Source organism: Pelophylax lessonae (genome assembly GCF_965119305.1).
Source record: "Pelophylax lessonae genome assembly, chromosome: 8".
NCBI lineage: Eukaryota > Metazoa > Chordata > Amphibia > Anura > Ranidae > Pelophylax > Pelophylax lessonae.
Window position 1 is genome coordinate 85,349,637 of NC_138775.1, and position 26,426 is coordinate 85,376,062.

The 26,426-nt window shown below is 44.3% G+C and overlaps 1 protein-coding gene across 1 annotated transcript in view; it reads left to right on the top strand.

The window, feature by feature from the left end:
* NEK4 (NIMA related kinase 4) overlaps positions 1–26,426 on the top strand; it is a 123,698-nt gene that overhangs the window by 24,835 nt on the left and 72,437 nt on the right. Inside the window, exons 2-4 of the mRNA XM_082265515.1 lie at positions 6,751–7,017; positions 10,131–10,328; positions 13,040–13,147. Coding sequence (XP_082121641.1) covers positions 6,751–7,017; positions 10,131–10,328; positions 13,040–13,147 — 573 coding nt within the window. The remainder of the gene's footprint in view (positions 1–6,750; positions 7,018–10,130; positions 10,329–13,039; positions 13,148–26,426) is intronic.

Consider the following 26,426-nt stretch of genomic DNA (forward strand, 5'->3'; position numbering starts at 1 on the left):
GTCTATGTGGCAAAAATCCCACCTGGTCAAATCCCACCTGGTCACAATGTACAGTATGTAGCTAGCTAAAAACCTTGACAGCCTATTTGTTAGAATTTTAGTAAATAATTTCAGATCAGTGTTAATTAAGGATATAGGACGATAGTTACCTACATGGCTGTGATCTTTGTGCGGTTGCCGCCAGTACTTCCTCTATTGTAAAAAAATTAAGGTAATGGAGCTGCACTTGTCCAGTGGGTGTGTAACAAAGGAGGGGTATACAATTGTCACTGTAAAGTGATAATGATGCAAAGAAATTACTGAATCATAAAAAATATAATATGGCTGAATTACTGTGGGTATCCGCGATAGCAATAGTGTGCTTACAAATATAAAGTGACTACAGTGCCAATACTGTGAGTGGTGACTATGTGACACCAAAAGAAATCAATAAAGATTATTTGAAATCTTAATAATACAGGATCATATGTTGAAAGCAATAAAGCAGTCCATAAATGAAATGAATAAACAAGATGACGTGACTTCAGTGCCAATATTGTGAATGGTGACTGGGTGACACCAATAATTAATAAGAAAGATGTTATAAATCCTAAAAGGCCATATACTAAGAAAAATGTTATAAATCATAAAAGGCCATATACTAAAAAGCATTAAGAGAGTCCATAAAAAATAAATATTCAATGTATGAATCACACCATAAAAGTTAATGAACGTGAGTAAAAGGTGAAATCTTGTGAGTGGTAATCCCGCTGGGGGTACAGGTGAACTATTCACTTTAACACCAACAGTGGGCAGTGGTGAAATAAGGATGCAATTCTTCCGGGTGTACTACACCCTTACCTTACTGCTGTAAGGTTACAGCATAAAAGAAGGGAGGCCTCCTGACACTCCAGTAGTCATCCAGGGGGGGGATGGTTTTGAGGGTTCCGTAGTATCTTTAAGGATACTGCTTGTGGCAGGGATTCCTGGTGATCCTATAGCCTTCCAGGGGGGGTAGGGGGCATCATGGTATCCTAGGAACACTCCCGGTAGGATACGGAGCAGAAAAGAGAGGCTCCCTTTGTGTAGTATTTTGGTGAGGTTTATTAAAAAAAAAAAAAAAAGCAACTTACATTTAGGTAGACTTTCAACAGTGTGGAAATACCAAGGCTCTAGGTCCGAGCTGCCTGTGATTCCGCACTTCCGGGTTTGCCTTATGTCTCGACGCGTATCGTCACGGTCACATGACTTCTTCAGGAGATAGGACATACCAGATTCCTCTATTGTAGTTTCCTTATCTAAAAAGTCTCTATGTTCATCTGTGAGGGTTGGAATGGGGAGCTGGACGACAAAGTCATCAAATTCTTGCTGACCAGTAACATTCTTGTCGTTGTCAAAAAGCAGCTGTAAAAACACACTGTGTGCATGAGGCTTTAAAGTGGATGTAAACCTGATTCATGAGATTTGACCTAGGCACATATATCTGCAGTATTTTCTTATCTCTCTCCAAAGCCCTAAGTCCCATAGCTTTCTCCTACTCTGTTCTTCTGTTATCAGCATGATAACTTCTGACAAGTTATTAGTCAACTGAGATAAAACCAGGCTGAAATTTGTTTCAGGCTGGGTGCTTTAAATATATTAGTGGAGATCTGGTCCATTCACAGCACATTCCTTCCTTCCTCTGCCTATGTGGAGTGGGTGTGTGTGCCTTTCCTCCAATCGGCTGTCATACAGTCTAAGGTTTCACAACACTCCCAGTGCTAAACAGGAAGAGAAAATCTCTTAACACAATGTGCACTTTCAAAAGAATATATAAAGCTGAAGAGAGCAGATATGCATGTAAAACGTATGTATTGAGATTTGCCTCTTCTCTGTGTATCATCTGTGGCTGTTCACTTCACTCAGTATATTTGAAGGTTTACATCCACTTTAAGTCCAACAAGGCACATGGCACCTCATGGACATGTCTTTTAATTTACATCTGAAGGTTTTCCTTAATGCCGGTAATAAAGCTATAGCTACACTCTTGGTACTCTTACAGGAGTTTCTTTCTTTCTCACACATAGCATCTCTTCTCGTCACCTCCCTTCTGATGCCCATTTACAGAAGACTTTGTATTTTGTAAATAAGTCCACATCATACAAAGTGCTCTGTGATTGTGTGATTGGCTGCATACGATGCTGCAGGAGCATAGACCTGAAGGCCCAGCATTGGAGTGCTGGATGTATAATGATAGCTATGCTCCTAGCATTCAGCAAAAGTTAAAATTGTAAATCAAAGAGAAGTCCATGAGGTGGCATGTACCTCATTGGACTTAAAGGAGAAGTATAGCCAAAGCTTTTTGGGCTATACTTATCCTATTGATCACAGGAGTGCAGTTTGTTTTGCACTTCTGTGGCCCCTTTTCAGCTGATAGCGGGCTGAATTTAGAGGCGGTCCAGGCTCAGGAAACATCGTGACCATATGGTCAGGATCCACCCAGAAGCCTGGATTGGCACCTGGCTCAGCCTCTCAGCCAGCCACTCCCGCCCCCTCCACAGCTCAGTGCTCCAGTGAGTGCTGCAACCTATTACACCATGGTGTGCCACTCAGGCTCTTTCACTGCTTGGTGTGTGTGGATCCTTTGAAACCACTACTAGGAGTTCCGGGATGGGATGGAGCTCGTTCCAGCTCCTGCTAGGACTCAAAGAAGAAAAATGGGCTGATCCCTGTAGCTGCACATCTTTGTGGTCCCATGGCTAGTATGAAAGTGGCAAACTCAGCCTGGACTCCAACCAGGCCAAACCACAACATATCTCGCTCTGCCCCCTGGAGTTGGAGTTCAACCATGTGGATAATGAGCACTGGAGGGGAGAGCAGAGAGCCGCTGACTGACAGTCACAGCTCTCTGCTCAGAGTGGAAGGGGAAGAACTGAGCGATCAGTGCTGTTTGATTGCTCAGTTCTCACTACAGACCTGGTGGGGAACAAATGCAGCATCAATGTTGCATCTACCTAGGTGAGTATAAAAGTTTTTTTTTTTTTGGAAAACCATGCTTCTCATTTATCCCCTAGTGATCCAGGATGTTTTAGAAAGTGGCTTCTTGGAATTCCTAGATTTCAGTTATAAAAATATTATTGAAACAGAGCTCCACCCAAAAGTGTAAGCTTCGCTTGTTTGTACCCTCCCCTGTCACATTTGGCACTTTTCGGGGGGAGGAGCGAGTACCTTGTTTTGACTTCTGGCTCAGAACTCTGTGGCAAACTGAGCTGAAGGTTCGCCCCCCCCCCCCCTCTCCTCCCTCGCAGTCTTCTGGGACACATCATGGGTCCCAGAAGACTACAGGACCATTTACAAGACACAGCACAACTTGCGCATGCCCAGTAGGAAACTAGCTGTGAAGCCGCAAAACTTCACTTCCTGTTTCCTTTACTTTAGATGCCGGCGCCTGTACCCAAAGCCAGTTGAATAATTGTCTAAGGTGAAGACTTTTGCTAGATGCAGGGGAAGGTACGCTTCCTTATACTAAAAGTCAGCAGCTACAGTATTTGTAGCTGCTGACTGTTATTTTTATGGGGGGGGGGGACCTAAAGCTCCACTTTAAAGGCAGTTTTTTTAAAAAAAAAATACATAAATAACAAACGTCATACTTACCTGCTCTGTTCAGTGGTTTTACACAGAGAAGCCCCGATCCTCCTCTTCTCTGGTTCCTCACCGGCCTTCCTGGCTTCTCCCTCCTGTCCAGTGCCCCCATAGCAAGCAGCATGGATGTGCAATATTATGATTAATAGTAATAGGCCACACCCCCAATTACTAATTGCTAATCCATTCTACTATTTAAACACCTCCATTCTGCAGTCAGATAGCTTTGAAGAAGAATTTGTACCCCTAAAAATGCGTTAGTATCTGGTTCTGCTTTATAATGTTGTGGTTCGAGTTTCTTGTTGAAGTTTGTCTCGCATTTAAAACCACTACCCAACTGGGTTTGTGAATATATTGCATTGTTTTTTATATGTTCAAATAAATGGTACCTTAGGTAATGCACAAGGCTAGTTCGTCCTCCTTGTTTTTTTTCATTGAGGTTCCAGGATCCCCCATATCTGAAGAGGGCAAGGCCTGAGATGCACCTGGGTTAACATATTTTAGCGCAAAAGAGTGGATTTTAGTGTGTAAATTGGGATTAATAAAGATTTATGTTGCTTTTAAAAGTATTTGCAACATTTATGTATGTAAAATTATACAAAATTGGAGTACTATGCAAGTTCTCTTCCAGGCAAGAGCAGCTGCCGGTGCCCTTCATCAGGTTAGGGCTCTGAATGAACAATATAATGTATAGGAAAACTAGAAACGAAGTATCAAGATACATTTATATAGTAACAAGTTACAGGTATGAATGAAAGACACATTATCAATGAGTTGTGTTCACATCACAGAGGAGAGCACACCTGTTTGAGCTTAATTAAATATTCAATAAAAAGCTGTATTATTTAAGAGTTCCCTGTACACCAAAGGAAAAAAAGAGCATCAGTATCATGAAACGCTGCTCTTTTGCTACAGTTTGTCACTCCATCTTCTGTAATCCTAGGCTACAAGAAAAAGCAGTTGAGCTTGTAAATCACAGGTGACATGGGGAACAGAGGGGGTTCTGGGGTCTATTGATGTGATAGGGTAGCTTTGCGATCCCAGGGACTAATTTATAGAACAACGACTGCTATTTCTGATTTAAGCCATGTGCTTATTTTACCAGTTTGACTTGCAGTCAAAGGTTATGAAGCCTTAGGATGTTGGAGAGATGACGCCAAGCTTGACCCTACAGGAAAAGTTAGAATTTGCATACAAATTTATATTTCGGTATCTATTAATCTTTCTGTCACACATTTTCCAGCGAGAGCAACCTCTACTAATGAATGCTCCCATCATATGCTTGTTCGAATTGTTCTATATATAACATTTTTGGATTTGGGTTTTAGGCCTCAGGCACACAGTGCGTTTTTTCAAACTCTCCTAGTAGCCTTTTTTCCTGACCGTAATGTTTTAGCAGAAAAAAGTCTGACACTTGTAAAAGTGTCTAAAGTGGGGTGCACACTATAAGAAAATCGGACGAACGATTGTCCGTTTTTCCTCATGTTTCACAGCAAATCGGAACCGATGAACGAAAATTCCTACGGACATTCTCGTATGACAAAGGCTTTCTTTTGTTGTTTATTGTTTCTGATCATGCGCAGTCTTTCTTCTCTGATTTTTCTTGTACAAAAATCGTACGAAATCGGTACACCTTAAACGAAAATCGTTTGTTTTTTCCTGTATGAGGAAAAATTTTGGAGTTTGTCCCTTGGAGAACTTTCGTATGAAAATTCTTGTCTTTAGAAAGTTCTGTATACACTATAAAAAAAATCGTACATAATTCTATAGACGAAAATGTTTGTCCTATATTCTTATAGTGTGTACGAGCCTTAAGGCTTTTACAAGCAATTAGGCGTGTTTACAGGCATCAAGCACTTGGGTGTTAATTCATTTCATTGGCTACAATATTAATTTATTCTGGCTATTGAAATGAATTAACATTTAAGCACTAAACGCGCCTGGCGTTAACACGTTTAAAAGCGTCAAGTGTTTTTGGTGCCAAAACTCTGTTGCTCCTGGACGCACTGGCAGAGGGTTTTTTCTGCCTCTAAACGCAGCTAAAAGTCTATGTGTGCATGGACACACAGGCTAACATGCAGGGGAGTTTAGTTGCAGGACAAATAATGGCGAACGCCCCTAGAAGCAGCTCCGGTGTGTATGAGGGCTTATACCGCTTTAATGGTTTCCTCTCAAATTGACCCAGGGTGTGTGTAGATGTATAAAAGTCCCTTCAGAGTTTGATGTACGGTAAACAGATCTGTGTTCTTTATTATATGTTGCAGAACAGATTTGTTCTAAACAATGTAGTTGGGGGGAACTTTCGGACCGGGTTATCCCAGACACTCCGGAATTCTTCCTTCTCCAAGTATCTCCTATGCCGATTTCTAAAAGCAAGAAGTCGATTATTCCTCATGTACTGTGCGCAGCTAAAGCTTGCATCCCGATGCTATGGAAGTCAACTAGGGCGCCAATGATTAAAGACTGCATGCACAGGATGGAAGACATTAACCGCATGGTGGATCTTACTCTTACATAGCAGCACCGCAGGGACCGTTATGAGAGGATCTGGGGGTACTGGAACGTCTTTGTACTTTCTGACAAGGGGAAATCGCTGATGTGCGACTAATTCTGGGCCGGTTGCTGCCGGGGGGATGATCCATGCAGGGGTTTTCCCTCCTCCTTCCCCCCCCCCCTTTTTTTTTTTTCTCTTTGTCTCTTTCTCCATCCATTCTTCTAGTTCTGTCCTACCCACTACCTTCTCTTTGTTCTCCCTTTCCCACCTCTTGTTCAAATTAGGGAGTGACGGTCGGGAGGGTTCTCTTTTCCGGTTACATGTTGTCAATATGTTCCATACAGTATTTAGCCAATGGAGGGTCTGTGGGAATAAGGTTGACCTTCCCCTGTTTACAGGGGTGGGCTAGCTAGTTACAATACGCACTGAACTGTTAACTGACCCAATGATATATTTTGATGCTCAGTTCTTGTCTCAGTACTGTTTCTTGTTGTACTTTATTGACATGTGTGCATTATGGTTGTCTTGCCTACCGTTTCTCCTTTTAAATAAAATATTTGAAAAAAAAAAATGTAGCTGTACTATAAGTAGTAATAATAGCAAAAAAATTGTATTTCATGTCATATGAAACTGCTTATTCTGTTATTTTTTTCCAGTATGTGATTAAAAAGCTGAGTCTTCGCAATGCCCCTCGAAAGGAGCGGAAGGCAGCAGAGCAAGAAGCTCAACTCCTTTCTAAGCTGAAACACCCAAACATTGTGGCCTATAAAGAATCCTGGGAGGGTGAGGATGAATTGCTGTACATAGTCATGGGCTACTGTGAAGGAGGAGACTTGTATCGTAAACTCAAAGATCAGAATGGCAAACTATTTCCAGAGAGCCAAGTGGTAGAATGGTTTGTTCAGATTGCCATGGCACTACAGGTAAGAAGTTTTCTAGTTATCAAATGTTTGTCTCAACAAACTTTGTTTAAAAGAATTTGCAAATCACTATTATTCCATGTACTGGCAGGTGAATGCTCACTAGAAATGTTCAGTGTGTAAAACATGTATAACAATTCTAGGCTCTATATGATCACCTTCGTTCATTTTTTTTTTTTTTTTACTCCCCATATTTCAAAATAACATCTTCAGAGAGCAGTGATGATGTATAAAAGACAGCAATTCACACATTACATTTCAGATGTCAGAACTCCAGCTGTCATGTTAATGAATGATAACGTTTACTGCATAGTACTTTGCAAATAATTTGCTCATTGCTATTTGTCTTATTATAGAAGACTCAGCTATATTTTTCATGTAAAGAGGATGCTCCTCAATAATGTGTAACATTTGCAAGTATTAAAGTGATTGTAAACGAACCCATTCAATTTGAAATAGAAATGAAAGGCTAAACATTTGTGTATAGATCGAAAAAAAACAAAAACATTATAAATACCTTTTTATCCCTTTTTTATAAGTGATCAACTTACCTCTGTTCTGCATAAGAGCAGGGGGGGAGTAGCATTGCACTGAGCTTCCCAGTGAAAGGGGGGTGGGGGGGACAGGACAAGTATGATCAATGGAGGAGAGTGGGCTGAGTTCCCAAGACAGCTAGAGAAGTGACCGTGATGTGTTGTCCAGCTTAGTGTGGTCAGTTTTTATTAGGAAAGCAGAGGCACTGGCGGAAACACCAGGGATTTCATACAAAGGAAGAAATACAAAGAGAACAGGGGACTTTTTCATACAAGTACATGGTACAGCAGGCACATATCAGGAATCTGAAATGTTGCGGTAACAAACGCTTTAATACTAGTAAATGAATGACAGCCAAGCTCTAATGTAAAAGCCATAGTTGAAGGTTTAATGAGTGGTCCAGGGCAAGACACCTGAACTCTGCCATATTTCACTGGTATTGAGCTTAATTGTTGAAGTGAAATGAGACAGAGAACCTTTTAAATTTTGGATGAAGTAAGGGAGGGTAATGACCCCTGTCAGGTTTTTTGCCATCTGTGTCGTTTGGGTAGATTTTCCTTCACTTCCTGTCTCATTGTCAAAACAGGAAGTGAGAGGATACCCTTCCAAACGAAAGAATCCTGGGGTGGCACCAGGGTCATCAGAAATGGTATCCCCATTGGGGTTTTCTTTTACTTTCACTTTTGATGATAATGGTAAATAGGACAAATAGAGAGGGGTGAATCTTCCTAATGGCGGCACAGACAGAAAAAAAAAAAAAAAGTTCTAATCCCACTCCACTCTATGCTTGGACGAGAGGGTGTAGGGGTTGAGCATTGAGACACGTTTTGTTGTCGTTATAAGTCATTGCCTATACAGAGATCCCCACTGGGTAGTCCACCTTTGTTTCTATTTTTTTTTTTGTTTTAGGTCAGAGCCATCACATCTAATGCTGCCTGTATCTGGCTCAAGGTACCTTGTTGCATACGTAAGGTTCCCACTGCCTTCATGGTTCGCCCCCAGGTTGCTGTTGCCCGGTTTCTCTCCTGATATAGGTTAACGCATTACTATTGTGGGGTGTCCTTGAAGGGACAAGGTCTTATATCAATATAACAACACCACTGGCTCTGTGGGTTGCTACCGTGCCTTTAGTCTCAGCCTTTTTACGCTATTGAAGCTTGGGAAATTTTTTTTTTCTTTTTCCTTTCTTTTTCATTGTTTATGTTTTTTGACTCTGCACTAGTATCCTGTGACGGGTTATGCTACATATTAACACTGATCTGCTTTCGTGGTTAATTTATACGCTATATCTTTTATACTGTTACGGCTCAGTTTTGTTTGTCGTGAGCTTGTTTTGCTCTTTTTTTGTATGTGTTTTTTGTTACGATGTAAAAAAGTTTTAATAAAAATGATCTGATTAAAAAAGATTATCATCCTTTGTGGCTATTGAGGAACATATTCAAGTATTTGTACCTGGAGTTCAGGTTTAAATTAATTTCACTTTGTATGCATGTTTTCTTGCATAGCACATCCCCTTTGCTGTTGTCTGTTAAAGCGGAGTTCCACCCAGTGAACGTTTTTTTTAAATAAAAATACCCCTGGGACAGTCAGGGCTAGTGCATTCCACAATGGCTAGCCTCTGATCTGTCCCGGGACGCACTTACCTTTTAGAAGAAATACTTACCTTGAAAATGTATTCTCCAGCGCTGCCATCTCAGGTGTGGGCAGCTTGAAGCCAGCGCGATCCTCTTCTGTGTCCTCTTCCGTCTTCTTCGGTCTCACAATGCACTGCACTGGCCCCGCCGTCACTTCCGGTGCCACAGCGTCATCCCTGCACAGCTTTTGGGCATGCCCAGAAGCTGTTTTGCAAGGTATGACGGCGCTTGCACCGGAACTGACGTCGGGGCCGGTGCAGGCGCATTGATTCCTGGGAGCGATGACGTTCAGCTCCCAGGAATCATTGCATGCCAGGAAGTGACGAATCGCCGTGGCCGCCGAGGGGAGGAAGAGGAAGTAAGGTAAGTATATTTTCTTCTAAACGAGGTATGTAAAAAAGATGGAAGATGGAGGTAAGTATAATTTTAGGGTGGAACTCCACTTTAATTTGACCAGAAAGTGTAACAAGCCACCACAGCCACGCAGATAATCCTCAATGGTGCCAAGTGTCAACCTTGCTTGTAAATGTAGACTATAGCAGCTTAAAGTGTATGTCAAGCCAAAAAGAAAATCTTTTTCCAAGTTGGAAGGGGAAGTGAGAAGAGATTAAAACTTCTCTCTATAATTCTATTATTTATTATCTGGGCCTCTGGACAGAGGTTTAATCAGACCAGAAGTGAGGCAAAATCTGATAAAGGGACACAGGCAGAAATTGTAGGGAAAAAAAAGCTAACAATCCTGCCCTATTTCTTTTTCGGTCTGTGTTGCTGTTGGAAAGTTCCAATTACTTCCTGTCTGGTGAAATGTAAGCCAGACAGGAAATAAAGATAAATCACTCTAATGGACCACTTTATAAAGGTAAAAAAGTTGGCAGAACCTGCATTTTAATTGCCATTTGTTAAGAACACTTTTAACTTGTCTATTAATGTTGTCACATTTGTTTGCAGTATTTACATGATTTGCACATCATGCACCGTGATCTGAAAACTCAGAATATCTTCCTGACAAAATCCAAAATCATCAAAGTGGGAGATCTGGGAATTGCCAGGGTCCTGGAGAGCCAGTATGATATGGCCAGCACTCTTATTGGGACTCCCTATTATATGAGCCCAGAGCTTTTCTCCAACAAACCATACAACTATAAGGTAATATTGACCAAAATACTTATAGTATGAAACCCATTGCTGGACACATTGAGTTAGATATTTGGGTTTGAGGAGGAAAATTGGTTTCCCATTTATATTCCTAAAAAAAACAAAAAAAAAAAACAAACACTTAATGCTGCTTAAAAGCTATTTTCACAGTTTGCAAAAAAAATACATAGGGCACTTTAGAGAGATGTACCTTCAAATTCAGTAAGGGAGGGCTGCAGATTTTACACCGTAAAATGTAGGTATAGTGTAAAACCTATTAAGAAAGGTGGACTTAGCTTTAAAACAAGTTGTAAAGGTTTGAATTTTTTTTTATAAAAAAACACAAACGTCATACTTACCTGCTCTGTGCAAGGGTTTTGCTCAGAGCAGCCGAGATTCTCCTCTTCTGGGGTTCCCCGCCGGCGCTCCTGGCTCCTCCTCTACATCCGATGCCCCTACAGAGAGCTTCTTTCCTTGGAGCGTGCATCCATTGACACAGATAGCGAGACTCAGCCCCGCCCCCTACAAGTGGCTCCCCTGCTATCTATCTATCCAATGAGGACAGAGACAATGGCTGGATCTGCTGGGGTCGTACACATCGCTGGAACGGATGGGCACAGGTAAGGAAAAGGGGACTCTGGGGGCAGCTGCAGCAAAGAAGGTTTTTCACCTTAATGCATATAATGCATTAAAGAGGTTGTATACCCCCTGTGGTGTTTGTACCTATAGGTAAGCCTAGAACAAAACTTGCCTATAGGTACTGTAAATATCTCATAAAACTTGCACCGTTTAGGAGATATTTACATTGCATGTGCCATGACTGGCGGCTCCCGGGCGCATGCGCAGGGTTGACGTCACACGGCTTCAGGCCAGTAGCACAGCTGGAGTCCACAGACCTGGAAGGAAGATGGATCTGGCCTCCAGCATGCGGGCTTCGTTTGCAGGTAAGTGTCACACTAGCACAATATGCAGAAGAAGAAAATCCTTTAAAGTAGTTCTAAAGTCAAACTGTTTTTGTATCTTAATGCTTTTCCTGCATTTAGGGAAAAAATACCCCACTAACTGTTTCTAACCTCCCCCCATTTCCTAAATACTTACTCTTCTCAGCGATCTAACACTGATGGCAGCGGAAGCCATAGGCTCCTGCTGCTGTCAGTGAAACTCCTGCAAGAAGATAATGGGGCTGTGGCTAGTTACTGGTGCTGTGTGACCAACATTGCCAAGCTCTAGGGCATGCCTACATGGATGCCCCCATAGCAGATGGCTTTCTAGGAGAGAACCCGGAGTAATCAGAAGCAGACAGTGCCGGCAGGGGACTTCTAGAAGAGGGGTAAAGGACCGCTCGGTGCAATATTGTTGCACAGAGCAAGTAAGCAGAACAACCTCTTTTCTCATTTCATTAAAATAAAAATAAATACTTTAATATCACGTTAAAGTGAACATGCAGTTAACTGCCCTCCATCTGCTTATACTTCACTCCACCGCTACTTTTTTTTGCTTTTGGGAGTGAAGAGAATTACCCAATATTTCCAGATATCGAGTGCATCTGACTCATTCCCTTTCCTCCAATGGTGTAATGCTGGGTGTAACCAAACACCTGGCATCATTGTTATTGCTCCAGGGAATAAAAGGAGCCCTTAGCCATGTGCAACCAGAGCATACACAATGAACAGAACAGCAGGTATCTTATATCTTAACTTAAAGAAGAACTCCAGGATAGGCAAAGAAAACACCCATTAGCACACCCTCCTACACTAAACACTAAACAGTTAATATGTATGTGAAATTCCTTACCTTAAGAGAAAAGTCTAACTGAATTTTCAGAAAGTCAACTCTGTAATTCAAAAGATAACAGCATCTGTTCTGCCAAGAAGGAGGTGTTACAGCAGGGATTATATCATATCATCTCCTCTCTCCAGGAAAAGGAACTACATCTCCCATGAACCTTTTGGAATTGCAGTGAATGTGAGCGGTTACACTAGGCCTATACATGATGTATGGGTACTTGCCCACTTCAACAGAAAAAACGCCCACATTCTCTAGCTGCCACTGGTATCTGGTTGATGTCTGGACTGAGGCCAAGCCCAACCCCTGAAGAACAACCCCACACCAAAATTTCCCCTCCACTAAATGATTTGGACCAGTGAACAAAGCAAGGTCCATAAAGACATGAATGAGCAAGTTTGAGGTGGAGGAACTTGACAGGCCTGCACAGTGTCCCGACTTCAACCCGATAGAACACCTTTGGGATAAATTAGAGTGGAGACTGCAAAGCAGGCCTTGTCGTCCAACATCAGTGCCTGACCTCACAAATGTGCTTCTGGAAGAATGGTTAAATGTTCCCATAGACATACTCCTAAACCTTGTGGACAGCCTTCCTAGAAAAGTTGAAACCGTTATAGCGGGAAAGGGTGGGCCAACTCACAACTGAACCCTACAGACTAAGACTGGGATGCCGTTAAAGTTCATGTGTGTGTAAAGGCAGGCGTCCCAATACTTTTGACAATATAGTGTATGTTTATCCATCCAGGCAAGACTGTTTACAAATTTAAGTTAACGTCTAAGTGTATATCCATTTAAATTCTCAAGCGAATAGATAAATACAGTCTGGCTGTGGCATTTATTAAGATTTCCTGGCAAGATTGTTATTATAGTTAATCTGGGATAAGACCAAATATATTATGTACCATGGTGACCACTGTGTACCTTTTGTAATTCTGCAGTCTGATGTCTGGGCTCTGGGATGCTGTGTGTATGAAATGGCGACTCTCAAGCATGCATTCAATGCTAAAGATATGAACTCTTTGGTATATCGAATCATCGAAGGGAAGGTAATTACTAAATCATTTTAATTGGTACCAGGCACTCAAAACAGCACTATTCTATCTGTCTGTATGTTTGTAAATTGTACGACTATACTGTGTTAGCTAGAAATCATTTTTTTATTTATTTTTTGCTCTGACAAGTTAACACATTTTGAAGCAACTTATGGAATGTTTAAACGATGTTTGCAGTAGCGACCTGGGTGTCCTTAGGAGCTACTGCAATAAACTCACCAGGGATGGCTAAAATTGTGAGAAGAAAAAAAAATTGTAATGTAGCTCCCCTAGCGTGCAGTAAGTAAATTTATTTTTTGACAGTAGCTGGGTGAATCTTGATCGCCTAACTGGAAAAATTACTAATGACGTTTAATACCGGAGTTATGACTGTAGCTATATGCCATAACCTCGGTACTAATTTTTCCCTCAAGCGCCAGACTTTCTGCTAAAAGTAATCCAAGCTGCTGGATTTGCCACTGGATCACTTTTACTGTAGAAGTGGCTCCGCTCTCCAGTGATTCCCAGGCTTACCTGAATGATCGGTAGCTCCAGGAACCTATCCGGTGCTGGCGTCTGGTCACAGAGGTGTGCAAAGGAAAGTTGGCTCGGCTCCTCTCTGTGGCCCAGGAGGACCAGAGTAATGTCATGATGTCACTTCCGGTCATGGCCCCATGTAAACAATGCCATTTTTATTTTCTAAAGCAAAAAAAAAATGTGTTTTTTTTCTAAATTTTGCTTATAAAGATAGTGGAGAGATTTGGAGTCTTCTAGAACCCAGATCTCTCCATAAAGAGGAACTGTCATGCTGTATTGTTATTGCAAGGGATGATTACATTTCTTGCGATAACAATAAAAGTGATAAAAATAAATGTAAAGGGACAGTGTAAAAATTAAAAAAAATGTAATAGAAAAAAAACAAAAACGTTTTAAAGCGACCTTCATGCTCGCGCGCAGTGGTGAACACATTCGTAGGTCACACCCACACATGTAAACGGTGTTCGGACCACACATTTGAGGTATCACTGCAAACATCAGAGTGAGAGCAATAATTCTAGCTCTAGACCTCCTCTGCAACTCTAAACTAGTAACCTCGCCTATGGAGATTTTTAAGTACCATAGTTTGGCGCCATTCCACGTGCACAATTTTAAAGCATGACATGTTTAGTATCTATTTACTCAGTGACATCATCTTTCATATTTTAGTTGGGTAGATCTTGTTTTTATTTTTTATTTTTTATTAATTGAAGTTTATTTTATCTAGAAAAAAAATACTGACTTTTACTTGTAAACAAAGAGTATCAGAAAAAGGCTGGTCAGCAAGTGGGTAATTGGTCAGGGTTACTGTTGGTCATTCTAGAGAGCTATACAAAGGTAAGGCCTCTAGTACCTTCCTCTGGTTATAGAAGTTTGGAAAAGTTTCTGGAAGCTAGTGGGTGGAGGTCAGGAGGTCCTAATCCTGGATATTTATGGGAATCTGACCAATCCTCAAGAAGGAGGGTTAGCCTCTAAATATTGTGGATCCTAGTCAGCAAGGAGAGGTGGGTGGAAGATGGAGTGAGGAAGCTGTGTCATGTAGCCTGGGAGGGGACCCCAAAGCTGAGGAGGGCTCTGCCTCCAGGCTGGGAACTGAGAAAGGAAGAAGGACAGAGGGATCTCTACTACCCGCAGTCTCTTCTAGGCGACTCCCTGGCTTGCAAGGAAGGGTCTGGACAGCAGGATTTCCAGGGACAATGTGAGTACTTCTAAACCCCCAGGGCCTAAAAGGGAGAGAGCTGCCCAATGCAATATCTAAGAAGCTTTCTGGTACAGTGCCACAAGCCAAACTCAATCCCTTGTCTTGGGACATTTCACCAAACTGCCAGGTGGGCTGATATTTTCAAGATAGGTGACACACAGCTCCTGCCAGTTGGGGCTTTGCTAGAATTCCACCCAGGTGACACAGGGCTCCTAGAAGGGTAATTTCCATTGTCCATTCCAGAAAGACTGTTGCTGTACCAGAGGGAATGCAGTCAAGAATTTGAGATTTTTTGCTGTGTGCTTAGAGAAGGGAGTTGTCCTCATTTGTTGTTCTCCAAGTAAAGTTGGGCATCCCATAAATCCCTATTCCCTACCCAAGTTGTTTTCCCCAATAAGACAACAAAAACAAGCCCATGGACTGATTTCTGTTTCAGGATGAGAACGGGAAAATGTGTGTTGGCTGGCTGTACAGGAATAGGGGGACCCAAAATCAAGTGACCCTTAAGGAGGTAGCGCTAAAGTAATAAATTATGTAAACCATTGGTCGATTTTAGGGTCAAAAGGTAATGGCCAAGCATTATGAAGCTATCTGACTAAGTTGTTTTTGTTGACATGGCTGCCTATATCCAGTAATACAGAATATACTATCAGCAATGCCCATGTTGTAGGCACAGTAGGCTATAAAAAATAAAAATAAATCGTATTTGCCTTTTACATGAGGATATTTTTCCAAAATCTTCTGCTGAAATTAGTGGCGCTACATAGACAGTTGCCTAAATGGTAAATCTCTCCAGTGGATACAGAGGCAGGCTTGGATTATAAAACATTTGTCATGTTTTTGTTGCTATCTTTGTCTTGCTGCCCCAGTGAGCCTAAACTCACCCCCCCCCCCCCCCCCATTTTGTGTATTGGTATCATAAGGACAATAAGTGAGGAGAAATATCCCTAATGAAGTCAGACAAACATAAAAGGAAATGTAACTGGCTCTTAAGGTGATTGTAAAGGATCACCTTGTAAAACAACCCATTCCGTTTAAAATATAAATAAAAGGCAAAATATTTGTGTATAGATATAAAAAAAAAAAAAAAAACGAAATATTTTATTTTCCCTTTTTTTTTAAGTAATCACAGCCTCTGTTCTCAGCTGCACTTTTCAAAAGCTCTCACATAAAACCCACATTTTTTTTCTCCTAACAATCCAATTTTGTGTAATCGCCAGAACTAACACATTTTCTAAGTACTGTACTCACAGGGTTCATTTTGCTGCAAGAGTTATATTTGCATTTTCTTTCTTTCTTTCTTTCTTTCTTTCTTTCTTTCTTTCTTTCTTTCTTTCTTTCTTTCTTTCTTTCTTTCTTTCTTTCTTTCTTTCTTTCTTTCTTTCTTTCTTTCTTTCTTTCTTTCTTTCACCACTTCAGCTGGAAGTTTTAATCCTCTTCTTGACCAGGCCGTTTTTTGCGATACTTTTGACACTTTTTGGGGACCAGGGACACTAATACAGTGCTCCATGCTAAAAAATAGGGTTAACTGGACTAGCCTTACTTTCTCAATGCCTTCACGTGCAACTGATCTGCATGAAGAATTTTCCCTTAGGTCAGAAGGTCCTTTTCATGGCAGTCAAAGGTGGCCACACAAAATATTGACACCTTGGGCCCAATTTGGATGTTTTCACTTAGGGATGTACTCACTTTTGTGGCGGTTTAGACAATAATGGCTGTGTGTTGAGTTATTTTGAGGGGCAGCAAATTTACCCTGTTATACAAGCTGTACACTTACTACTTTACATTGTAGCAAAGTGTCATTTCTTCAGTGTTGTCACATGAAAAGATATAATAAAATATTTATAAAAAGATGAGGGGTGTACTCGCTTTTGTCTGTATGTCCCTACATGTACCTTTAATACTCTCAAACTACCTCGTCTGTGAGTGGATGTTAATGGTCCCATAAGTTGCAAAAGGAGTACTATAAAAAAAAGGCAAAGGGGATAGGTGAAATACACTGCTCAGATATCATGCTGCATATCTATACTGATATGGACTGGGTAATGTATTAGGAATGAAAGAATGCCACATTGTTTGATGGAAATGAAAATTATCAACCTACAGAGGGCGGATTTCAAAGACACACCAAAAATCAAAGAGAAAAAATAATAAAGCAGGCTAGTCCATTTTGCTGAAATTTCATTGCAGCTACTCAAAATGGTACTTTTCCCCCACATGCTTGTATGCATGCCTGACAATGTCGGGGGCATGCTCCTAATGAGATGACGGATTGGTGTCTTGGGGGTATTTCCTCCCACATCTGGACCAGGGCACTACTGAGCGCCTGAACAGACTAAGCTGCAACCTGGCGGCATCGGATGGACCGAAACATAATGCCCTAGAGGTGTCCTATTGGATTTAGGTCAGGCGAGCATGGGGGGCATTTAATGGTATCAATTCCTTCATCCTCCAGGAACTGGCTGCATAATCTCGCCATATGAGGCAGGGCATTGTTGTGCGCCTGGAGGAACCCAGGACCCACTGCCCCAGTGTAGGGTCTGACAAGGGTTCCAAGGATTTCATCCCTAAACCTAATGGCAGTCATGGTGCCATTGTATAGGCTGTAGAGGTCTGTGCGTCCCTCCATGGATATGCCTCATCAGACCATCACTGACTTACCACAAAACCTGCCGTGCTAAACTATGTTATAGGCAGCTTAATGTTCTCCACGGCTTCACCAGACCCTTTCACATCTGTCACATGTGCTCAGGGTGAACCTGCTCTCATCTGTGAAAAACACAGGGCGCCAGTGGCGGACCTGCCAATTCTGGTGTTTATTGGCAAATGCAAGTCGAGCTCCATGGTGGCGGACAGTGAGCACAGGGGCCCCCACTTGTAAAACTATTTCTGTTTTGGAGGTCTTCTCATTGTTGCCCATCTAGTGCACAAAGCAGCTGAAACTGATTAACAACCCCTTCTGCTACTTAACTGACTATATCAATATCCCAGGAGTTTACTTGACTTGATGCTATGCTCTGATTAAAAAGTGTTCCTTTAATTTTTTTGAGCAGTGTATATGGTGATGAAAAGTCAAAAAAGGTGCGCAAATCAAGAAGTAGAAGCAGCACTAGAGAAATATGTAAATGAAGTGAAAGTGGATAGTAATGCGCTTCAATAGTAAACCAACAATATTAATGTGTATAACAATCAAATCTTGTAGGTGCAAAAATAGTGCACAAAATTGGAGGACTTCAGAATTATGTGTAAACAAAATACAGTTCATCAATTAAAGTCCATAATCAAACATGTGCAAAATAATATGTTCAGTGGTGAGTCCACATTTAAAAGGTGACTGTGTTCAAATTCCAACGTAGTGAATGGCCTCTTACCATGTGTTAGACAAAACAGAGCCTCCAAATAAACTTGACAATGTGATAATGAAATAACGCCCAGTGATAAAGATGGACTCTTACCAGAGATGATGGAGGTAAAAACTTCAAGCAAAGTAGGTAGATGATCCCGTGTTAGCAGGACTGAATATCAGTGTATATGGTGACTGTTAGCTAAAACCAGAAAGGTAAAGACATATGGACCTAATTGCAATAGTATGTGTTGGAACTAAGATGACAATTGGAAGTATCCATATACAGGTGCATACTCCTATATAAACGTATGTATATACACACACATTCTGAACACAGATCTAATAGGTATTACACACAGTAGTTGGAGTTAAAAACTGAAATACTAGATAGGGGAACCCCAGTGCAAGGGTTGTTGTTGAATGGCCCAATGAATCTTGAGATCCTCGTTGAGTCCCCCTGGGGTCAAAGATCCCAAAGTGAAGATCCAGTAGGTCTACCGCCTGCACAGTCTTTGGAATCTTCTACCATTATCTTGGTCTCCACCTATAGCCTCATTTCCAAAGACCCTCATGCGAGACGGGTCCCCATTGTGATGTTGTATGAAATCCTGGGGGAACGGAATATTTATTTTTCTCCTTAGCTTTTTCTTTTTGTTCTTACTCATGATACTACATTTATGTTCCCCAAACCTTACTCAGTGGGCATGTCGTGTGCCCCACATACAGGAGACCACATGGGCAAATGGGGCCATATATTTTCACCTATCCCCTTTTCCTTTCTTTATAGTACTCTTTTTGCAACCTATGAGACCATTAACATCCACTTGCAGACAAGGTAGTTTGAGAATATTAAAGTACATGTGGGGACATACATACGTGTAAGGGTTCCTGGATCATTCTTTGTACGACTTAGGTTTGGCGGTTGGGATAAATGCATAGGATCTAGACAGTAGATGCATTTCCTATATGCACAACCCCAATCAAATTGGCAGGCTAGAGCCTGCTACGCTAGGTTCGAGCAATTATGACACCATATTAATTTCCCCTACAGACAACTAAATGAGCTAGTAGTGGGTACTCCAATAGCATTTACCTACTAAGTGTAGGAATGATATAGCAACAGGGAGGGGTATATGAATAGACTGTAGACAGTGCATAGTTAAAATGGATCTTGTATTGTTACGTATTATTCGCCCATCTTTTGACTAGGGGTGGATGTTGGATGGTCCATCCTGAATGCACAGTCTTCGTAAGATGCATCCCATTTTTATCTGTATTTTTATTTTTTTCAGTTCTCTTTTATTTTTATTTTACATCTCTTTATATCTGTGCTTGCACTTTCACGGTGTGCATTTTAACTAATAATAGGTTTTACATTCTAGTGTAGTTCCACCCATATGGGCAAACTGTGACATTTTTGAGCCACAGAGTTAGGAATGCAACTCTGCCTTCGGGGCTTATTTTACCATCCACACGTCTTGCATACATGCTGTTTGTTTTATACTTATTTATATATATATAAAAATGTATGTATGTTAATAAGTTTGGTCCTGTGAGATGTGGTATTGTGTACAGTTTTTCAAATTAGAAGGTATGAGCCATGAAGTCACACTGTAGACTATGAACCCTTGTCACGGCTGGCCAGGTCGGTATGGCCCTCTTAGGTCAACATGGACCTCTCACTTAGATGCATCTTTCTGACTTAGGGAGCTGCACCTTGTGGCTGGCCTTGTATGAGTCTTAAGTGTAGTTGCGCTGCAAGTAAAGTACAGATACGAAATGAGTTAAGCAGAAGGAGTTAGGCCTTGTAATCTTAGTCTACATGCGTCCCAGTGTGGAACGCATCCGGTAGCCATGGTTCTAATGGTAGAAAGGACGGAAGTAGCATTGCCAGAGGCCCAGAAGTTGTGCAGGTGGATATGATGCCATTCCACGGCCAAGATGCCTGGATTATAAGCATAGTCCTTTCATTTTACCCTGCAATGAAGGAAATATTGTCCTTGAGATCACTTCCCTTGCAGTGGCACTAGCCATTGCTAGCTATATACATTTCGCTGGTGATCTATCCCCATCCACATCTTCCATCAAGAAGAATCTTCCTCTGTGGGCATTCCTGTCCCTCCTTTGATTTTTTGGGGGTAAGAATGTTTTTGTTACATGTCAATTTTTGGTGATGTTATTATTGCCAGCCCAAAGAGATTGGTTGCATAGCAACACTGTGTGAACTGGTTCCACTGAAGCCTTCGCCCATAGGGGTGGGGGAGCATCTGACCACACCCCTACTTTGTCATTTCTGGCTATATAAGCAAGTAGTTGAGACATAGCTTAGTTGGCTCTGAAGAAGAAGAGGTGGCACCTCGAAATGCGTCAGCCAGTCCTACTGTGGGACATTACATCCATAATGCGATACCATGGACGTTTAGCTGCTTATTATTTGATATGCTGGTTTCATGCGCATGTTTGTGAGTATTTTTCTTTTACCTAAAAAAGTAATTTTTCTCTTACGTCCTCCGACAGTCGCCGCCTCCTCTAAGTCATCACTATTGGGTATTGACTTCCTATCCGTAGGAATTGCTAGGCATATAGACTTAGTCAAAAGACAAAAGGCATTAGCATATACACACCCATGGGGGCTGTCCCACTGGTCAATACCCCCCCTGCATCACCACTCCCAACTCAGTTTTACTTTGCCTTGCGTCAGGAATAGTCAGGCTTACCTTGTGCTGGGGCTTCGGTCTCAGCCTTCCTAATCTTTTATTTGATTTTCTTTGAAAAATGTCAGGTTTTTTTCTCTTACTTTACTAGCTATTTATTTTGTCAGCTCTAGTGTTAGTCTTCTCTTCGGATGAAGATGGATCATGCGGTGCTGGGATTCGGACTGACCGCCCTGGTTCTCCAGGGCACAGAGGGTCAGATGGACCCCCAGCCCACCATCGAGCGTTCAGCTATGGTTCGCCCTGGCATTAAGAACGACCCATCCCTGTTCGCTGCAGGGATGCAGCCGTGAGGTGGCTACCTCACAGGACTCGTCTGCGGTGCTGCAGCGTCATGTCCCTGGCTCACGGCATTCCCTGTCAGAGAGGACAGAGGTTTATCCGTGCATAGAGGCTCCCCCACGCCATCTGGTACAGGTAAGTACTTTCTGTGTGGGGCCTCTGTCTGGGGTGGCAGTCTGTGTTGCTGTGTGTCCCCATGTCTGTGCCTGTGTGACTCCCTGTGCGATCCCTGCGGGGTTCGATTGTGCAGATCTGTATGTTTGCCGGGGGTCCCTTTCCCTGTGTCACCTTGGGTGCATTTTAGGGGTGCAGACGTTTGTGCTTGTGCGGCGACCGCAGCGGGGAAAGATTTGCGCGGTCCGCCATCTTTACTGTGAGCACACGTGTATTGCTCCTCTGGGGCGATTATACATGTCATTTTGGCACCATCCGCCGCCATTTTGTGGGCGGTGGAACGATCGGTCCGACCGCATGTCGGCGGCCATTTTGGCGTAGCCTCCAATGCATTCCTATGGGGCAGCCATTTTCCTGGGGTCTGGCTTTAGTCCAGCCCTCTCCAGCAGCATTCCATCAGCAGCAAGGACACTGGTAGCAACGCTCTGCGGACTCTGCAGGTTATCACTCTCAGTTTTCCCTCTGTATATTGCTTCTGGCTCAGTTTCGCTTCTGTTCTCCTTTCGGGGTCTTTTATCACTGTTGCAGTAGCGGTGGGCTGCGCACACCGCAGCGCTGTTAAAGGGGACAGTACATCTTTTTTGCACTGTAGTTGTTTTCTGATAACTTGAGCCATGGATTCTCAGGAAAGCAAGTTTCCTCCAGCTCTAGTGGGGGGTCCCAGTTCTCCTGTGGCCCCGCTGCGCCCTAATTGCGGTGGCGAATAATGAACTGCTGATGTCTGAACGGGCTGCGAGTGGGAGTCCCAGATTGTCTCTCTCTTCTGATTCAGATGGGGATTTGGCTGCTGCTGCTGCGAGCGTGCCATTTTCAGGGTCCCGCTCATCCTTGGACCCCTTGGGGTCTGAGGGGGAGGCTGAGATGGAAGGGGTTGATGCCCCCTCCCCGGGGTCACCTGCAGAACGGGCGACCATGGATGATTTGATTGTGTCTGTTAAGGACACCTTACATTTAGAGGATGAGCCCTGTCCTCCGGGCGTTGTGTCCTCGTTTGGGACGCACAGGACCCGCAAGTCTGCGCAGGTTTTTTCCTGCCCAGAAGAATTCCAAGACACTGTTAACGAACAGTGGCGCACGTTAAAACGTCCATTCCTGGTACCTAGTCAGTTTGGATTGCTTTATCCTTTTGATCCGGCTACGGAATCACGATGGTGTGTGCCTCCACAGGTGGATCACACTGTGGCCGTGCTGCACAAGGCTACCTTGGCTCCTACTGAGGATGCCCCAGTTTCCGGGGTCCCACAGACCGGCGGTTGGAGTCCCTATCTCGCCATTCCTATACGGTGGCGGGTTCATTGCTCAAACCCATTTTCGCGTCCGTTCTGGTGGCTCAGGCGGCTGCTGATTGGACTAGGATGCTTAAGCGCAATCTTGTGTCTGCTGGTGTTACACCTGCCCGGCTGAAATTGGTGGATCAAATCCACCAAGGAGTCATGTACTTGTGTGATGCAGCCTTGGCCGGGGCTCCCTTAGTGGCTCGCCTCTCTAGTGTCGCGGTGCTTCAACGGCGACTGATTTGGCTGAAGAGCTGGTCGGCCGACCAGTCCTCAAGGGAGGCGGTTGCTGATTCTCCCTATGCTGGCTCTCGCCTTTTTGGCGAGGCATTGGACACCCTGGTAACAGGCGTCACGGGGGGCATGTGCCCTATGATGCCCCAGAACCCGAAGACCAAGTCTTTTTGGGGCAGGCGGGGTTCTGCGTCTGGTTCTAATCGGGGGTCCTTTCGTGCCTTTCGGGCCCATCCCAAGGGCAAGACCTTCCAGGCCCAGGGCACCCGGAAGAAGCCCTGGGCAGGTGAGCAGGAGTGCAGCAATGCCGGCTCGGCGGGTCAATCCGCCTCTACCTGAAGGGGCGCCCTCACCCATTTCAGGGGTGGGGGGACGTTTGGGCGGTTTCCTCCGACCTTGGCTGCTCCGCCTATCGGATGGGTGGGTCCAGGAAATCGTTCGATCGGGCTTCCAGATCGCATTCCTTTTCCGGTCGGCGGACAGATTCTTTCCCTCCAATCTTCTTCTGCTTCTGGGGCGTCTGCAGGACTTGCTTCACGCAGTGCAGGACCTGCTTGCTCAGGGAGTGATTGTCCCGGTAACTCATCGGGACAGGTTTCGGGGGTTTTTATGTTCGAATCTGTTCACTGTGTCCAGGAAGGAGGGCAAAGTGTGTCCCATTCTAGACGTGCAAGCGCTGAACCGCTTCGGGCGTGTTGGGGAGTTTCGAATGGAGTCTTTCCGTTCAGTTGTGGCCTCCTTGATTCCAGGAGAATTCCTGGCTTCGGTAGATCTGAAAGTTGCGTACCTGCACATCCCTATTTTCGTGGGTCATCAGCGGTACCTTCGATTTGCTATCACAGAGGACCACTACCAGTTTGTGGCATTACCTTTCGGTCTCGCTTCGGCACCCAGGGTGTTGGCACCGGTCCTGGGCCTACTGCGATCTGTCCATCACGGTACAGACGCTCCAGGGGTTCGATTGGACCATCAACGTTCAGAACTCAGCGTTGTCTCCGTCGCTTCGCCTTCCCTATCTGGGAATGGTTCTGGACTCTGCTCAGGCAGAGGTGTTCTGGCAGGAGGACAAGCTCCGGACTTTGCGGGACGGACTCAGGTCCCTCAGGGACAATCCGTCCTCATCACTCAGGACCTGTATGCGGGGCCTGGGGTTGATGGTGTCGGCCTTCGAGGCGATCCCCTTTGCTCAGTTCCACACGCGGGCTCTCCAGACGGAGATCCTGGCCAGGTGGGAAAGACTTCCTCAGTCCTTGGGTCTGGATGTCTCCCTGAGTCGCCAGACCAGATTGGCTCTTCTATGGTGGATCCAGTCCCCGTCGGTGGCGGAAGGGAAGTCCTTCTGCCTGTTGGTGTGGACGGTGGTTACCACGGATGCCAGCCTGTCGGGCTGGGGTGGAGTCCTGGGCAACCTGTTTGCCCAGGGCACTTGGGCGGAGGAGGAATCCTCCCTCCCGATAAATGTGCTGGAACTACGAGCGATAAAACTCTGTCTCTTCCAGTGGTCGGAACGTCTCAAGGGCTTGCCTGTTCGCGTACAGACGGACAATGCTACCGCGGTGGCTTACATCATCCACCAGGGGGGCACCAAGAGTGCTCGTGCAGCCCGGGAAGTGTCCGATTTTCTGTCTGGGCCGAGACTCATGTCCCGGCGATCTCGGCAGTTCACATTCCGGGTGTGGAAAATTGGCGGGCAGACTATCTGAGCCGCCAGACCCTGGACCAGGGGGAAATGGTCCCTACACCCGGAGGTCTTTCAGATGCTGTGTGCGAGGTGGGGATCCCCTCTCGGCTAAATCAAAAGGTGGAAAGGTTTGTGGCAAGAACGCGCGATCTGTTGGCGGACGCCTCGGATGCGTTGGTGGCCCCTTGGCATCAGTATCGTCTGATGTACGCCTTTCCTCCGATTCAGTTACTATCCCGGTTCCTTCGCAGCTTGGCCTCGGAACCGCACATGGTGATTCTGGTGGCACCGGACTGGCCACGCCGGTCCTGGTACGCCGACGTTGTTCACCTGGCAGTGGCACCTTCGGGCGCCTGCCTCTGCGGGAAGCTCTCCTGTCTCAAGGTCCGATCCTCCATCCTGCTTTGCAGTCGCTGGCTTTCGCGGCCTGGCTGTTGAGACCCAGGTCTTGAAGGACAAGGGTCTAACCCCTGAGGTTATCCCTACCCTGATCAAGGCTAGAAAATCCTCCTCTGGTAAGATCTATTACCGTACCTGGAAAGCCTATTTCACCTGGTGTGAGTCCAGGGGGTTCTCCCCTCGTTCTTACTCGGTGTCGAGGATCTTGGCTTTCCTCCAGTCTGGAGTGGATCAGCGCCTGGCGCTGGCCACGATAAAGGGCCAGGTGTCCGCACTGGCTGTCCTTTTCCAACGCCCTGTGGCGTCTCATTCCTTGGTGCGCACTCTCAATCAAGGTGTGCGACATTTGGCTCCTCCCAGGAAGGAGCCCTTACCTCCGTGGGACTTGAACTTGGTTCTGTCCGCGTTGCAGCGTGCTCCCTTTGACAATATCAGGGAGATATCGGTACCTCTGCTGTCGAAAAAGGTTGCTTTTCTGGTGGCGATCACTTCGGCTCGCAGGGTGTCGGAGCTGGTGGCGTTGTCTTGCCGCTCCCCTTACTTGATAATTCACAAGGATAAGGTGGTTTTGCGACCACCCCCATCCTTTCTTCCCAAGGTGATCTCTGAATTTCACCCTAATGAGGACATTGTCCTGCCTTCGCTTTGTACGAAGCCTAGGCATCCAAAGGAGTTTGCTTTGCATTCCTTGGATGTTGTCAGGGTGATCAGGGTTTACCTGTCGTCTACGGCATCCTTTCGGAAGACGGATTCCATCTGGTCCTTCCTGAGGGACCTCGGAAGGGCATGGCTGTTGCTCCTGTTGAGCATTGTTTTTTTCTGTTGCCCAGTTGGTTCTTAAGGTGCATGTAAGATTCCTTTCTCTGATGTGGGTAATGCGTTTCCTTTTCTACGGTTGCGTCTCCCACCCCTCATGTCTATAGTGCTTTGGGACATCCCAATAGTGATGACTTAGAGGAGGCGGCGACTGTCGGAGGACTCAGAGAAAGGAATTTTACAGGTAAGATTTTACAAAAATTCCGTTATTGAGGATAATGCACTAGGCCGGTGCATCCACTGTTTATGTCTTAATTCCAATAGACATTTCACAACATAAGTGGAAACTATGGCCTTCTGGGCCAAAGTGCAAAGGTTGTTATGGCCTCTACTCCCTCGAGGTGTATCTTCTGTATCACCTATAGAATAAGACCATCAGAGGGGAACACGTATACTATTGGTAAATCCCAGCTGAGAAATAAAGCATCTTGCCTAAGTGCTTGTGGGCATTTAAACTTGGAAAATAGCAGTGGTAGCTGGTGATTGCCATGTGATCTCACAAGCTCTTTCGTTGTAGTTCCCCACTGCTCAAAGATCTTTTTCATAGTGCCAGGATTCAGAGACCACTCATTCTGGTTCTCAAAGTGGCCACTTGGGGTATCCGCCATCCGATTCTCTGAACCTGGAAAGTAGCAG